The sequence below is a fragment of the Pan troglodytes genome, chromosome 2 (genome assembly GCF_028858775.2).
Source record: "Pan troglodytes isolate AG18354 chromosome 2, NHGRI_mPanTro3-v2.0_pri, whole genome shotgun sequence".
Taxonomy (NCBI): domain Eukaryota; kingdom Metazoa; phylum Chordata; class Mammalia; order Primates; family Hominidae; genus Pan; species Pan troglodytes.
Window position 1 is genome coordinate 174,008,572 of NC_086015.1, and position 17,404 is coordinate 174,025,975.

At 40.7% G+C, this 17,404-nt stretch overlaps 1 protein-coding gene and 1 long non-coding RNA gene across 5 annotated transcripts in view; one reads left to right on the top strand and one right to left on the bottom strand.

The window, feature by feature from the left end:
• The window catches only part of LOC129143652 (uncharacterized), a 663,501-nt gene that overhangs the window by 408,328 nt on the left and 237,769 nt on the right, over nt 1-17,404 (top strand). The gene's annotated exons all lie outside the window — the stretch shown is intronic.
• On the bottom strand, nt 10,701-16,884 carry RPL22L1 (ribosomal protein L22 like 1). 2 transcript variants are annotated; one of them, XM_001163668.6, is made up of 4 exons: nt 14,434-16,884; nt 12,711-12,803; nt 12,426-12,547; nt 10,701-10,961 (listed from the first exon to the last, which is right to left on the bottom strand). In XM_001163668.6, the coding sequence occupies exons 1-4, from the start codon at nt 14,440-14,442 to the stop codon at nt 10,817-10,819; spliced, it is 369 nt and encodes a 122-aa protein (XP_001163668.1). In that variant the 5' UTR covers nt 14,443-16,884; the 3' UTR covers nt 10,701-10,816. The 2 variants fall into 2 exon arrangements, with proteins under 2 accessions (XP_001163668.1, XP_009445124.1); XM_009446849.3 differs by having other exon boundaries at nt 12,711-12,800; nt 14,434-14,512.

Sequence of the window (17,404 nt, forward strand, 5' to 3'; positions counted from 1 at the left end):
ATTATCCCAAAAATCTTACTTTGTTTTGTTTCAGAATAGAAAGCCCCAAAATACCTTGGTTGGTGGGGATATTTATGCATCAGTCATATCACAGGGTGGCAGTTGGAACTGGGAACAAGGAACATGAGAAATATCTGTGTTTATCAAAAGGAAGCAGGTGTTACTAAAGCCTGAGAAATGCTGACCTATTTTTAACCACTTCTTTATATACAGAAGGGGAAACTGAGGCCCAGAGGGTGAAGAGATGTGTCCAAGGTCACAAAGCTAGTAGGCAACAGAGAGGCAGGATGTGTGACATGGCCCCGTGTGTGGGAGGAGCACTGGGTGAGGAGTGAGAGGTGGGTGCCATGGTGTGACCATGGGCAAGCCAGTAAACCTGAGACCTGGTTTTCTCATCTGAAAAATGGGAAGATAATATTGTGCCACAGAGGGCTGTTAAGGGATCAAAAGAAAAGAGAAAGCCATTTGTAAATGCAACACATTGTTTAAAACTGGCCTTCCTGGCATTTTAATCATCCAGCTTGTAAAAGAGCACACACTGAAGCTATATATCTAGACTCCAGTCCCTTCAGCATGACCACATACAAGGGTTTCCAGACAGTAAGTAGGAAAACCTATGCTAAGCAAAACTTCCTGGGAACTTTTTCATCAGGGGTAATGGTATAGGTGGGTAGTCACATGGGAAAAAGGTATAATTGGATCCACTTCTCAAATTGTAAACCAGGATAAATTCCAAATAGAATAGAGACCTACATTTTTTTAAGATGAAAATATGTAAGTACTAGCAGAAAACATAAATGAATTCTTGATAATGGGGAAAGCTTTTCTAACCATGGCAATAAGAAAAAAGTTAATTGATTTAATTACATAAAAATAAAAATAATGCTTCTATAGCAACAACTACAACAAAACAAAATGAAAACTAGTAATAAAACAAAAGAAAAATAGCAGCTGGGTATGGTGGCTCACACCTGCAATAATAGCACTTTGGGAGGCTCAGGCAGGAGGATTGTTTGAACTCAGGAATTCAAGACCAGCCTGAGCAATATAGCAAGACCCCATCTCTACCCAAATTTTTAAAAAAATGAGCCAGGTAGTGGTGTGTGCCTGTAGTCTCAGCTACTCAGGAGACTGAGGTGGAAGGATGGCTTGAATCTACGAAGTCAAGGACGCAGTGAGCCATGATCCAGCCTAGGCAACAGAGCAAGGCCTTGTCTCAAAAAAAAAGTTAAAAAACAAAAATACCGTAAGTAGGGGAAAAAGACAAATGAGAAACTGAAAAAAGAAATTGTAATTTACATCACACACAAGGAGTTAATAGCCTTAACATAGAGGGAGCTTCTAAAAGTAAAAAATTAAAAATAAAAACAAGAATTCCACAGATATATATTAGAGATATAAACAGGCAGCTCACAGAGAAAGATATGCAAATGACCCTTATTGACATTCAACCTCACTCACAAATACAATGCAAAGGAAAATTACTCTGAAAACCAGGTCTCACCTGTCAGTTAAGCCTCAAATTGGACAAGGTTATCTCTTGGTGTGTCTACAGGAAAACAGATTTCACAGATTGCTGGTGGGAAGGCTAGTGGGAGAGCAAAATGCTACAACCCCTGTAAAGGGAAATTCAGCAATATCTAGAAATTACACATTCATTTATCTTTTGACCTATAAGTCTCAGGTTTAGAACTCCTCTCTAGGGGCTGGGCACGGTGGCTCATACCTGTAATCCCAGCACTTTGGGAGGCCAAGGCGGGTGGATCACAGGTTCAGGAGTTTGAGGCCAGCCTGGCCAATATAGTGAAACCCCTTCTCTACTAAAAATACAAAAATTAGCCGGGCGTGGTGGCAGGAGCTGGTAGTCCCAGCTACCCAGGAGGCTGAGGCAGGAGAATTGCTTGAACCCAGGAGGCAGAGGTTGCAGTGAACTGAGATTGTACCACTGCACTCCAGCCTGGGTAACAGAGCGAGACTCTGTCTCAAAAAAAAAAAAAAAAAAAAAAAGACAGAGAAACTAGACTTTTCTAAATATACTTTGTTTTGTAGATTGGACTTTAGAATCCTGTAAATATTTTACAGAATTATAAAACACAAAGTGGGCTTAAGCAAACTTTTTAATCAAAAGCAAAATGAAACAAATGACTCTGTGTATCAAGCTTGTTCTACGCCCACACAGAGATGAATCATTTCTAGTGACTTTAAAACACGAAACTTTGTTCATTTCTAGTGGGAAATACCATAAGGACAAAAAGAACTGCAAAACAATCTTAAGCTGTAATGTCATTATATTATAGGTAGTTTTGTTGGTATTATTTTATTGAAACTATTATGTGTATATTGTGAGATAAAGCAAATGAGCATTTGTGTTGGTGTCATTGAGAACTGGAACTTTCAGCATGGGAAAAAAGAGATATGGTCATACAATTGATGACATAAAAACTCTTTTATCCTGATTTTGAATTGGAAGCATCAGAATAAACATATCATTTCCTCTTAAGAACAAAAATGTATTCCTTCACTCTGTCCACTCAAAAGGCCTAGAAACAAACACCAGCCCAGTAATGACAAGCATCTCCAGCACGTAGAAAATAGTCCAGAGCTCCTTGTAGAAATGGATGACTCCTGGCCAGGCACACTGGCTGACCCCTGTAATCCCAGCATTTGGGAGGCCAAGGTAGGAGGATCACTTGAAGTCAGGAGTTCAAGACCAGCCTGGCCAACATGGCGAAACCGCGTCTCTACTAAAAATAACAAAAGTTAGCCAGGCATGGTGGCACATGCCTGTAGTCCCAGATACTCAGGAGGCTGAGGCAGGAGAATCACTTGAACCTGGGAGGCGGAGGTTGCAGTGAGCCAAGATCGCGCCACTGCACTTAGCCTGGGTGATAGAGCAAGACTCTGTCTCAAACAAACAAACAAACAACAACAACAAAAAAACGGATGACTCCAGATCTGAGGCAGGAAATTTGGAAGAGCCTAGCACATCCTATTATACCAGAAACCAAATAAGCAATAAAATCCAAATAAGATCATGCCAAAAGGATACAAGAGTCAACCTGAAGAGGCTCCTATTGGCTCAGTATGAGACCATTTGCATATTAGTAAGTGTAACTACCAAAACTAATAAAACAAAAGAACTGCCAGACTGCCCGAAGAAACCTACAAAGGGGCCTCTTATAGTGACTTCAGTTTTATGGGATAATTGTAATGCTTCCAAAGCTGTTGTGCTCCAAAGTCTAGCCACGGGTATTGCTATTGATTGGGCTCCAAAAGGGCATTATTCGCAAGATTGCTCTGGCAAAAATACCTCATGCTCAGAGTTTATTTATTTATTAGATTATATGGAGAATGGATGGCAGTCTTACAGGCTGAGACAATGGGTGTCTCCTTACCCATTCAAATGGATGGATGGATGCAGGCATTGCTCCTCCTAGACCAAAAATGATTCATCCCTTTGTTACCCCAGAACATCCTGAACTATGGAAATTAGCTGCAGCCTTGACAGGAATAAGGATATGGAACACTACCTATCAACTCCTTCATACTAATACCAAAACACCCACATTCAACATCACCTTCATATCTGAACGGGTGATACCCATCAGCAGCTGTGTCAAACCCCCTTACATGCTGTTGGTTGGAAATATAATTATTATTCCTAATACACAAACTATACAATGTGATAACTGTAAGCTGTTCACGTGCATTGATGCTACTTTTAATCCCACTACAAGTATTCTCTTAGTTAGGGCTGGAGAGGGGGTATGGATACCAGTTTCTTTACATCGTCCATGGGAATCTTCCCCCTCTATTCACACAGTCAATGAAGTTCTTAAAGGTATCCTCAAAAGAACAAAGAGATTTATTTTTACTCTTAATGCAGTCCTTGCAGGACTAATTGCGGTTACTGCAACAGCAGCAACTGCTGGAGTTGCCATCCACAATTCTGTTCAAACTGCTCACTATGTTGAAGCATGGCAAAAAAACTCCTCCAGACTTTGGAATTCTCAGGCTCAAATTGATCAAAAATTAGCTAATCAAATTAATGATCTCCGCCAAAGTGTAACCTGGCTGGGAGATAAAGTTATGAACTTGGAACACTGTATGCAATTATAGTGTGATTGGAATACTTCTGATTATTGCATAACGCCTTATGCTTATAATCAAGATCAACATAGCTGGGAAAAGGTCTCAAGACATTTAAAAGCCTGTGATGATAACTTAACTTTGGATATTTCACAACTTAAAGAGCAATTCTTTGAGACTTCACAAGCCCATTTATCCACTGTTCCTGGCTCAGATATTTTTCAAGGCATAACTAAACAATTATCTGATTTTAATCCCTTCAAATGGCTCAAACCCTTCGGAGGATCATTGTTGTTACTGGCATTATTAATATTGGTATGCTTATGTAGTCTCCTTTTAGTCTGCAGATGCCTCCAAGGAGTCCGAAACCAAGTCCGAAGTCAACCACAAGCAATGATGGCGATGGCGATCCTAGTTAATAAAAAGGGGGGAGATGTGGGCGGCAAGCCACCCAGGTGCCGAGGCAAGAGACCGAGGACATGAGCTGTTCCAGTATAATAAAATATAAAACAAGAATAGTTATACCAGATATAGATCTTAGATATGATTATATATGAATATAATTAATCATTAGTTTGTGGCAATTACTCTTTATTCCAATATTATAATAATCCTCGCTCTATAATCATAACCTAGGAAAAACCAGGCCATACAGAGATAGGAGCTGAGGGGACATGGTGAGGAGTGACCAGAAGACAAGAGTGCAAGCCTTCTGTTATGCCCAGACAGGGCCACCAGAAGGGCTCCTTGGTCTAGCGGTGATGCCAGTGTCTGGGAAGATGCCCGTTGCCAGGCGGACCGAGGTCTAGCGGTAGCGTAAGTGTCAAGGGAAAACACCCGCTACTTAGCAGACCGGGAAAGGGAGTCTCCCTTTCCCCGGGGGAGTTTAGAAAAGGCTCTACTCCTCCACCTCTTGTGGAGGGCCTGACATCAGTCAGGCTCGCCCACAGTTATCCAGAGGCCTAACCGTCTCCCTGTGATGCTGTGCTTCAGTGGTCACGCTCCTACTCCGCCTTCATGTTCCATCCTGTACACCTGGCTCTGCCTTCTAGATAGCAGTAGCAAATTAGTGAAAGTACTAAAAGTCTCTGATATGCATAAATAACGGCGTAAGCTGTCTTTCTCTTTGTCTCCTCTCTCTCTCTGCCTCGGCTGCCAGGCAGGGAAGGGCCCCCTGTCCAGTGGACATGTGACCCACGTGACCTTACCTATTGTTGGAGATCACTCACACTCTTTACCCTGCCCCTTTTGCTTTGTATCCAATAAATAGCGCAGCCTGGCATTCGGGGCCACTACCGGTCTCCGCGCATTGGTGGTAGTGGTCCCCCGGGCCCAGCTGTCTTTTCTTTTATCTCTTTGTCTTGCGTCTTTATTTCTACACTCTCTCATCTCCGCACACAGGGACAGACCCACCGACCCTGTGGGGCTGGTCCCTGCAAGTAAGAGTAACTACAATGGATTAGAATATAACATATCTTTTTCATCATAGGTTCAATATGATACTAAAACAAAGAAACTGAAACAAAACCAAATAACAAAAATAAAACCCTCACTGATCACCTTTAGAGAATATCTGATTGGGAATTAACTTGAAAAATTATAATATAGAGGAAAAGAAGCAAGCATTTATCCTATCTTTCTTATGTGAACTGTACCTCAGGGTTGATGAGAAGTACCTCTTTATAGGGGTATTCTAGTTACTAAGTGAAAAAGGAATGATAGAGTATTACCATTGGGCAACATTTAGGGAAACAATGATCTAGGCAATGGTCATCAATGGCTGCTAACACGACAGAAGAGGAAACTAGACATTACATACTTCTTAATAGATATGCACAATGGCACTTTTAAGTATTCACGTAAAAAAATATCACTTGAATCTGATATTGATCAAACTTCTAGATCTGATCATCAATTTTTAGGAAATACAGTGGACAGAGGACCACATTAAATGACACTATGCGGAGGGGAATTATGAAAATCTGAATTGAGAAAATTCTACAGGACAAATGACCTAGTGTGATAAACAAAGAAATTGGGATGGGGGAGTAGAGAGAAATAGACTGAGGGCAAACTTTTTTTTTTTTTTTTTTGAGACAGTCTTGCGCTGTTGCCGAGGCTGCGGAGGGCAAACTTTTAAAGGAGGTTTAAGAGACATTTAATTGCAACTGTGGACCTTATTACAACTGTGCTTTGTACAAAGCTAAAAATTACCAGATATTTGGGGAAAATTAAGCACTGAGTGGGCATTGGGTAATATAGGAAATTATTGTTAATTTGTTATAGGTGTGATAATGGTATGGCAGTTATGTTTAAAGAGTCCTTATCTTTTAGACACTACATTTAGAGATGTAAGCGTAAGTTTATAGAATAAATGATAAAATGTTGGGAACTTGCTTCAAAATAATCTGGGGATGTGGGAGTAGAAGGAATATAGATTAAACACATTTTTTCTACTTACATATGTAATTGAAATGTTTCATAATAAAAAGTTAAAAATAAATAAAAACCATAAAAAGTTAAAAACACAACAAAAATTTGCCCAGCTCTTGCAGAGACTGCAAGGCAAGAAAATCTAAGAATCTCTCAGCCCTTCAGAATAAAGTCAGCTTCACGACTGTGAAGTCACATTCTCAAAATGGATAGTCTGATTGAGATTAAGAGATTCTCTGCATTCTCATTCCTTCTTGTCATAGACTAACGAAATACTTCATTGTAATCTAAAATATATCAGATCATGACATTTCTCTGCTCAAGTCTATATGTAGCTCCCCAGTACTTTATATGTACCCAGAAAAACAGCTGATGCCCTTGTAATAGCCTACAGAACTCTCCCTACTTGATATCCCCTCAGTGGTAGCCAGCCCCCAAGATGGCCCCTCAAAATGATCCCCACCTCCTGGTATTTGTTATTCTCTTCCAAGACTGGTCTATGTGATCAGTAAAATAAAGAAAAGGTGATGACATGTTACTTCTGAGATTCGGTTATAGACACTGTGGCTTCCATCTTGGTTTCTTTCTTCCTCCTCGGATCACTTGCTCTGGGGGAAACCAGCTGTCATGTCATCAGCAGTGTCATACAGAGGCCACATAGCAAGAATTTCAGAGAACTAAATTCTCCTGCCAACAGCCCTGTCAGTGTGCATGGAGGCTGATCTTCCAGCTTCAGTCAAGCCACTTTTTTTAAAGGGTTGGATGGTAAATAGTTCGAGCTTTGCAGGCCATGTGGTTTATATTGCAACTATTCAACTTTTCCATCATACACAACATGAAAATTAACGTGTTCCCAGAAAATCTTATTTACAAAAACAGGCAGTAGTTTGCTAACTCTCCCATGACTTCAATGCAGGCTCATCTTGATTGCCACCTCATGAAACCCTGAACCAGAGCTATGCAGATAAGCTGCTCCAATTGCTTAGCCTCAGGAAATGTGAGATATATTTCTTTCAAGTTGCTACACTTTAGTGTAATCGATAACTCATATACCATCATCCCACTCTCCACACCCCATGTATACCTCTTTTTACTTCTCTAATCTCTACTCTCCACCATTCATTCAGCTCAGGTCATAGAGGCCTCCTTGTTGTTCCTTGATTATACCAGGGGTGCTCGTGCCTTCGGGCCTTTGCACTTGCTATTCTCTATGCCTGAAGTACTTCTCCCCAAAACATCTACTTGGTTAGATTCAGTATCTCCTTTAGGTCTTTACTCAAATGAGCCTTTCTCAGTAAAGTGAGGAGGGGAATAGTGAGGATGTTCCCTCATCCTACTTATAAATGTAACACACCTTCCTTCCTACATTCCCTATTTCCTTTATTTTTCTTCATAACATTTACCACCATGTAACATACACTTTATTTATTTTATTGTCTGTCTTCCTCCACTGGATTGTAATCTTCATGAAGGCAGGAGTTTCCATTTTGTTTACTTCAGTATCCAAAACAGTACCTAGCCTGCAGTAGCCCTCAATAAATTTTATTATTTAACAAACCTCCCAACAGCTTAAAGGCATGAATATCTTACTTGACATAATATACCCAGTCCCTGGCACATAATAAATATTAAATGCTAAATTAGCTTTCAAGAATTTTAAACATGTGAATATCAGATGTGTTTTTGAAAGATCACTCTAGGAAAAGAATGGAGGAAGCAATTGGTGTTTGTCAATACTTGATTCTCATTTGCTCTCTTTCAGAATATTCAGCTCTTCAGAATAAAGTCAGCTTCACGACTGTGAAGTCACATTCTCAAAATGCATAGTCTGATTAAGAGATTCTCTGCATTCTCATTCCTTCTTGTCATAGACTAACGAAATACTTCACTGTAATCTAAACTAGATCAGATCATGACATTTCTGTCAGGCAATTTCACCCATCCTCACTGTTCATTACTTCCTAAATGCAATTTAACCTTAAAATTTGCATTGTCCCTGTCCGATTTCCCAAAGCTACCCTCTTTCTCAACTTTGGGTTGCATAACTTACTGTGTGACTTTGGACGAATTACTTAACTCTATGTTCCTCAGTTTCCCTAGCTGCCAATGTGGATATTAATACTTATCTCAAAAGAATGTTATGATGATAAATGAGTCAATTCATGTAAAATACTGAGAACAGATCCGGTGCGGTGGCTCACACCTGTAATCCCAGCACTTTGGGAGGCCGAGACAGGTGGATCACTTGAGTCAGGATTTCAAGACCAGCCTAGCCAACATGGTGAAATCCCATCTCTACTAAAAAAATACAAAAGTTAGCTGGGCGTGGGGTAGGCACCTGTAATCCCAGCTACTCGGGAGACTGAGGCAGGATTATCACTTGAGCCTAGGAGGTGGAGGTTGCAGTGAGCCGTGATCATGCCACTGCACTCCAGCCTGGGCAACGAAGTGAGACTCCGTCTCAAAAAACAAAACAACAAAAAATCCATTCTCCACAATACAGTCTGATCTTTTTCAAAATGCATATCTCATCAGGTCACGTTACTTTCATTACAAGCTCCCATTGCCCTCAAGATGAAAACATGGACTTCAGTCCTGCATTGGCTAGCTTCTACTTTTCCAGATTATCCTCATGATCACATCTATTCCAGAATGTACTCTGGCCAACCAGACTCCCAGTGCCCTGAGAACTTCAGAAGTGCTCCTCCCTCTGTCTGGAACGCCCTACTTTCCCCTTCCCAGATACTGCCTACCTTCCCTGTTCTACAAAGTGCTCACAAACTTCATTTGCCTTCCCAGATGAAATTCCTTTTATTAAGCCCTCCCTTTTGTAGCAGTAAATTTGTTCACATGTGATTTGATCAGTTTCCGTCATAATACTAACACAGAAGAGCAGGCTGGGTGTTTTTACTCATCACGTACATCCTCAATGCTCTGCAGCGGTGCACAGTAGCAGGCACCTGGTTAACTATTTGTGAAAAACATGAAAAATGGGAACAATGGGGCAGAGCCAAGTTAGGAAGTTCAGTCATCCAAGAACCAAGGAGTTGCTGCACTGAGGTATTGCACAACGATGATGGGGGCACTTAAATTTTTAGGAAAATGAATTAAAACACTGAATTAAACAATAATTTCAAGCAATTCCCAAACCAATTAATGCATAGATTAGGTTGTAACTGTCCAGATATGTTTGGCAACACATTTCTATTAGCATCAAGACTCATCTAAGTACCTGAAGTAGTGGCACCACCATCAGGCTCAGCAGTACAAAAAGGCACATCATTCTTGTCCTCCCTAATCTCCTGCAGTATGGATTCTGCCAAACCATTTCGATTAGAGCTTTCAAAGGCCAGTTTATTCGGGAGAAAGGGTCCATCCACTTGTAAGTTTCAATAGACAACCAACACTCCGGTGTTGGAGTAGGGGCTTTTGAGAAAGAGATGAGGATGCTCTGAGACAAGATTCCAACCGAGTGAACTAATTTTTTCAGACAAGGACCACAGTAGATTCTGTAGCTGAGTTGAGATTTGGTTTTGAGTTTCTGGTGCCTACAAAGCAGGCGGTTAGGGCTTTCTAATAAGCAGTTTAACATTGGTTTACAGCAGGCCTCACACCCAGAGTCTTTGGGCTAACTATAAGAGCAAACTACAGAGCAACTTATATGTAAGAACTGTTCTAAGCACTTGAGATTACATTTACAAACTATTAAAAACAGTATTTGAGACTGTCAAGACAATCATATACATTTTATACAGCTATATAAAAAATTGTTCTACAGTAAGATTTCCTGGCCGGGCATGGTGGCTCACAGCTATAATCAGCAGTTTGGGAAGCTGAGGTGGGTAGATCACTTGAGGTCAGGAGTTTGAAACCAGCCTGGCCAACATGGCCAAACCCTACTCTACTAAAAGTACAAAAAATTAGCCGGGCATGGTGGCTCACACCTGTAATTCCAGCTATTTAGGAAGCTGAGTCACTGCACTCCAGCCTGGGTGACAGAACGAGAGTGTCTAAAAAAAAGATTTCCTATATAACGCTACTTTTACCTGAGTACGTAAAAGATTTTGGAAATCGTGGGAAAAAATTATACCAGCTATAAGCTATTTAAATACTGTTGATAGTTATCAGAGGGAAATCAAAATCATACAAACAGCATACTCAAAAAAATGAGACAAAAGTTCAAGAGTATAATATTTTTTATTCACTGATAAACTAAAAGCCAATTTCTTGGTATTTCTCATGTATACTTCATTTATTTTATTAATAAGCAAAGCCCTGTAAGGGGAGCCTTTGCCTAGTCCTCCGACTCTGATTCATCTTCATCTTGACTAATCTGGAAGTAACGAAGTTCGTAGGTCTCCTTGTCAGATGCAACCACTCGAAGCCAATCACGAAGATTGTTCTTCTTAAGGTATTTCTTGGTAAGGTATTTCAAATACCTTTAAAATAAAAACGTAAAATACAATTCCTACTATGTAAAGGTTTACTATACGAAAAATATACATCATCATATTCATCTTTTCTGTACCTAGCTTCCTCCAAAATATTTCATCCTTCCATTCACAGGATGTATTGTGTAAGACTGTTAGGGTAGCATCCTCTTGTCATACTGCCACGCTATACATTGTGCAAGATTGTTAGGGTAGCATTCTCTTGTCAAACTGCCACAGCCAAATTATTTAAGCAATATGATTTCACTCTTCAAATATATTATCTGTGTATATATATGTGAAAACGTTAACACCTCCTTCACCACTATTAAGCCCCCTAGCTCCCAATCCCACCCCGGCTCAACAGGCAACCTATTAATAATAGGGTTAAACCCATACTATGCTCATTAAGTCTCAACTTCTCTGAAAATTCTTGGGCTCTCTCTACATCTAATGTAACTAGAGTTGTATTTTACAGTAATTATCTGATTATCTGTAAGATCCTTGATTTATAGCTACTACATTTTTATCTCTGAATCCTTAGTGATTATAATCTCAGTTAACATGTACTGCAACCACTTTAGTCCAAGCCATCATTGTCTCTCACTGAAATTAGCTCTTACATCTTCAGTTTCCACCAGATGTATCACCCTAGTCTTTTTCAGCCACAATAAACAATTGCTTCCCATTACACATCCCACGGCTTTCAAGATCTGCTCCCCAGACACCCTCCAATCTCATGCATTCCTCCCAGAACACTATACCCCAGACACACTGGCTTTGTTACTATTACTTTAATCTGCCAGGCTTCTGGTTCATCCTGCCTGTAACAACTGCAAGGCTCACTTCTGCATTTCATTTCCTGACCAACTTACCAACGTACCCCAAAACTCTGCAACTAGTTTTATGCCCTTACAGCACTTATCACTGCTTGATTAATTCCATTTCACTCTCTTCTCCACTAGAAGTTTCTTGGTGGTTGGTAAACTGCCTGCTTGGTTCACTGTTGGGTTACCCAGTCCTGTGCTGCCCATGTAGTATTTAATATTTGGTGAATAAATTCAACAAATAAAAACTGGCAGCAAGATGTTAAGACTTTGACTTTGATTGGCTACCTCTACTGAATAAATAACTTGAGACAATCCTCCTATGTACACATTAGACATGTTTCTTGCAACATACTCAAATACTAAAGTACTCAGCATTAAAGGTTATATACAACTTGGATTTACAGGGCGTATAATTTACTGGACTGGGACTGTGGACACAACTGGCTCATATTCTAGCAATAAATGACACTTACAACTAGACTCAGCAATTGGCACTCATTTACTGAATTTCCCATTTATGTAGGCCTTTAGTCTAAAGTTCATATTTATTCTTGCATATAAACAGAATACATGTAATAACTACATATTCTATGAAATATTCCAAAACTACTATAATTTTATTAAAATTTGCAAAAGTACCAACCTTTTAGAGAACTGTTTCTCAGAAACAACTGTGATTTTATTCTTGAAGCGTTCAATGTGAACAACATTCCCGAGATTTCCAGTTTTGCCATTGACTTTAACCTTCTCCCGTAGAAATTGCTCCTATTTTAAAACAGAAAAAATGCAAAACTAGGGAAGAGAACCCTAGATATTCACTAGGGAAGGTACCCTAGGAATAGAGCTTAGGTTATTATCAAATACTATATATTTAAACCATTATCAATAACTCTGATTATAAAAATAAGCCGAGTAGAATGATACTTACAAAATTTCCAGAATCAAAAATTCCATCTTCTACTGGATGAGTAAGGTCCAAATTAAACCTCCAGGTTGACCTCTTGGGCTTCTTGTCTTTCTGCTACATAAATGAGAAATAATTATGTAGCTATATAAAACAATTTATTCAATTTATATAAACAATTTTAAAGTTTGTACCAATGCAATCTGTACTGTTAGGTTACATATACAGAAATGTAACAATAAATAAAAAACCACCACCACTACCCACGCCGGGGTTGATTTGAACCTCTAACCAAGTCCTAATATGTTCAAGTTGTCAAAAAGTTACGGACTTTCATTGTTTTCTATACTACCAATGATCAATTTTAAATTATCGTGCTTTTCTGCCACCCCACTGCAGATGGGAATAGATTAGTACACTGCCTAGCCCAAGCTCAGTTAAGTGCCAGAGGTGCGGTCCCAGCACTTTGGGAGGCTGAGGCAGGAGGATCACGTGAGGTCAGGAGTTCGAGGCCAGCCTGGCCAACATGGTGAAACCCCATCTCTAGTAAAAATACAAAAATTAGCCAGGTGTGGTGGTGCATGCTTATAATCCTAGCTATTCAGGAGGCTGAGTGGGGAGGATTGCTTGAACCCGGGAGGCGGAGGTTGCAGTGAGCCTGATCATGCCACTACACTCCCCGACCTGGGCAACAGACTCTGTCTCAAAAAAAAAAAACCCCAAAACCAACACCGTGGAACTTAAATTTTCCATATCCAAACCTTTTATACCAAGACCATATAATATGGCTACATAAGCAAAATGTTACTGTGGCCAGCAACCATGTACATTCACTGTAATATGAACAAACAAATCTGTATTTATCAGACTATAACCTCCAATTTAGATTCACCCAAGTGGCTACCAAGTATTACACCTTAGTTTGCTTTCTCAGGTAGCACGGTAACATGTGCCAAAAGATAATTACTCAGTTGGCGCAGAAGTTAATTTGGGAGACACAAACAATTTCTGTCTAATGGAACAGATAACCCTATAGGGTTTATGGCCATGCTGGGCATTACCCAGTTTTGTAGCTAGCCCAGCAATTTTATCCTAACTTTATTTGTAAATTGCGCATATATATCTAGCTTTTCAGATATTCTTAGGAACATTTTAACATCTTACTGGTTCCCTTACTAATGACTTAAATAAAATATCTGAAGCACGTTTATTTCACATTGCTGGAATCTAAACTTATACTTTTCTAAAAATTACTTCACCGAGAAACTTCTTCCCCAACTGAAAGTTCTCAAAAACTTGTGATGTCGGCCATCGCGGGAGCTGAGCGCCTAGGAGCTCCCTCTGGCCTGGCAAAGGTCGTCAGACCGGCCCGATTACCCACCTTTCCCCTACCCAGTGCTGAGTGGCAAAAGCATTATCAGGCGCGAGATAGTAAAGAAATGGCTCAGATTGCAGTACCACCAGCCCATTTACAGTTGTGCCTCCCTCTTTCCCGCGTGTCCAAAACCACCCATCCTAAACCAATTCCGGGCCCAGCTCCAACTCCACTAGACCTCATGGCAGCTGCCAGGGAGTCTCGAAAAACAATTCAGGATCCTCGCGTCTTGGTTGTGTTTCTGACCCAGACTCCACTACTCCCCTCCCTTTATCTTGACTGAGACGTCTCCACTCGACAGATGCAAAAATCGTTACAGCAGAAATCGTTAAATTGCCGCACAACACTCCCACCAAGTCATCGCTCACTCACCGGCGCCATCTTGCGAGTCGGCCGCGAGAGCAGAGAGGAAGCTACGGCCGCGCGGTCTGTATTTATATCAAAGCGTGCTGCGTCACGCGCTGAGAGCGTCAGATTGTCGCCTCCCGGAAAAGAAAGCGGGAGGAGCGCTGAGGCCGGTAACCCAGGAAACCAGTGCGCGCCCGACGAGAGTAGGCCATCGGCTTTCCGCGGGCGCACGCGGGTGGCTGTGGTTGAACTGACTCTCGGGTTTCCGCTCCTGGCTGTACAAGCCGATTAATTGCAGTGGCCTCTACAGTTACCTAGTGGCTGCTCCCGGATACGGACGCACGCGAGGGATGCAGGAGTCATCTTTCACTAATCACCGGAATCCCCTTTCCAATCAGGGCAAGGCAGTGTCTCAGGTTGCTTTGGGATCTCATCTTTTATTGCAGTTATAATCCTCCAGCGAAAAAGTTATTTGTTTGTGTTTTGTCTGTGAGCCTCGTTTTCTAAATGACTGTTGAGGGAAATTGGTGCTTCGGGGACCAGGTCCTCGGGAAAAAAAAAGCATGTATATATATGCTTACACGCCCACGCCTGTAATCCCAGCACTTTGGGAGGCCGAGGCCGGAGAATCTCTTGAGCCCAGGAGTTCGAGACCACCCTTGGCAGCATAGGCATAGGGAGAACCCGTCTCTACAAACAATTTTTAAAAAATTGGCCCGCGTGGTGGTGCGCGTCTGTACTCCCAGCCACTCGGGAGGCTGAGGCAGGAGCATCGCTTTACCTTGAGAGGCGGAAGTTGCAGTGAGTCGAGATCGCGCCACTGCACTCCAGCCTGGGTAACAGTGAGACTGTCTCAAAGGGAAAAACACGTAGTGCTTGCTTCTTGTTCATTCGTTTGGTATAATTTATCATGGGTTTTACAGTTAATCCCAGGTGTCTTGATTTCCATCCAAAATGCTCCCAGTTAAAATTCAATGAATGTTTACTGTGACCTAACTATCAGTATGTACAAGACACACGAGGGTGGAAGTGTCTTGCTGACAAAAGGAAAAAGTAGCTTTTGAGCTTTGAGGGATTGTAAATTGACATCAGATCCGAAAAGTGGCATGCTGAACCGCTTGGGTTTAGCAGTAATATGTTTTCGTGGAGATGAAATTATCATACCTAGGGGTAGGGGTAAGGGATGGGGTGGACTTTGTTGTTAATTTGAAGAATGACCCCAGAAAGTAAGAACTGTTCGTGGCCTTTATGCCAGCAAGTAGTTATCGTGGAAACTATGCTTTAATAGAGCATATGACTTGTAGAGTCTGAAGAGAGGCCCTGAATTCCTAGAAGAAATCCATTTCAACAAGATTTTTTAGTTGTCTGCCTTAAGAGCTACAATCATCACATTTCTTTTTCCAAACATTAAAGGGAACAATTGGCATTTCCTCCTCAAGGGCTGCCTAAGCTGAGGGGCAGAAATGATTCTATTTTGCTTGTCTTTAGCAGTCTTCCATGTCTTGACAATAAACTCCTTAAGCACTATTAAGCCATTTGTACAAGGAGGATATGAAAACATACCTGTTTCACAAGAACTAGTAATCACCAAATAACTATTAGAAACTGTAATGGGGGAAAAATGTTTGTCAATTAGAAAAAAAACCAAGAATATTAGCGAGAAATGTGCAGATGGGAAGACTAAAAGTTGTAAATAATTCAGTTCTTCCCAAACTGTGCGTGTGCACACGTATATAGTAACACAATGCTAGTCAATACCCTATAGTTATTTTTTAAAAATTTGACAGCTAATTAAAAAAATTTTTAACATTTATTTTAGATTCAGAGGGTACATGTACAGTTTTGTTACATGAATATATATAGTGATGGTGGGGTTGGGGTGCGATTGATCCCTTCACCCAGGTAGTGAAAATAGTACCCAATAATTAGATTTTCAACCCTTCCCCCCTTCTAGTATTCCCAGTGTCTATTTTTGCCATCTTCATGTCCATGAGTATCCATCCAATGTTTAGTTCCCACTTATAAGTGAGAAGTACAGTATTTGATTTTCTGTTCCTGCATTAATTCGCCTAGGATAATGGCCTCCAGCTGCAGCCATGTTGCTGCAAAGTATGTGATTTCGTTCTTTATGGCTTGTGTTGACAGCTAATTCTAAAACGTATGACACAATAGATGTCTGAAAAGAGCCAAGACACTCTAGACCAATGAAAGAGAGTGTGCCTTTCCAGCTCTTCCAATATAAGATATAATAGATGATAGATACGTATTTAATATATTATAAACTTCAGTCATTGGATCTACATGATGCTGAAGCCTTAGTAAACGGATCAGTAAGCAAAAAAAAAAAAAAAAACACAGAAAAACCCCTCCATATGTAACTACCTTACAAATGGCTAAAATATAGTTTTATTTTTATGTATGCATTTATTTATTTTTTAGAGACATAGTCTTGCTCTGTCGCCTAGGCTGGAGTGCAGTGGCGCAATCTCAGCTCACTGCAACCTCCGCCTCCCTGGTTCAAGCATTTCTCCTGCTTCAGCCTCCCAAGTAGCTGGGATTACAGGCGCTCACCACCAGGTATGGCTAATTTTTCTATTTTTACTAGGGATTTCGCCATGTTGACCAGACTGGTTTCGAACTCTTGGCCTCAACTGATCCGCCCACCTTGGCCTCCCAAAGTGCTGGGGTTACAGGTGTGAGCCATTTTGCCCGGCCTAAAATACAGTTTTATAAATAATTTTTTAATGTATGGTTGAGCTGGTGGAAAAGTAAAATAATTTTTAGGGGCAGAAATGACAAGCAATGATCATACATGTTTGGAACTTGAATTAGCTCTGCTCAGATAGCATGAAAAAGCTCCAAACTGAATATGTAGTTTAAAGTGTGCTTGTATTATTAACACCAGACAGAAGCAAGGGCAAATACTCTCTGGAGAAATGCATTTTAGATCCAGGTACAAATAATTCCCTGAGATGAGCTTCAAGGAATATGAGCT

Bases quoted from the DNA above. Each gene is read 5' to 3' on its own strand.
- RPL22L1 (XM_001163668.6), bottom strand. The intron at 12,548-12,710 runs GTAAGTATCATT...GTTTTAAAATAG, and splicing joins TTTTTGATTCTGGAAATTTT to GAGCAATTTCTACGGGAGAA. The intron at 10,962-12,425 runs GTTGGTACTTTT...TTTATTTTAAAG, and splicing joins GAGAAACAGTTCTCTAAAAG to GTATTTGAAATACCTTACCA.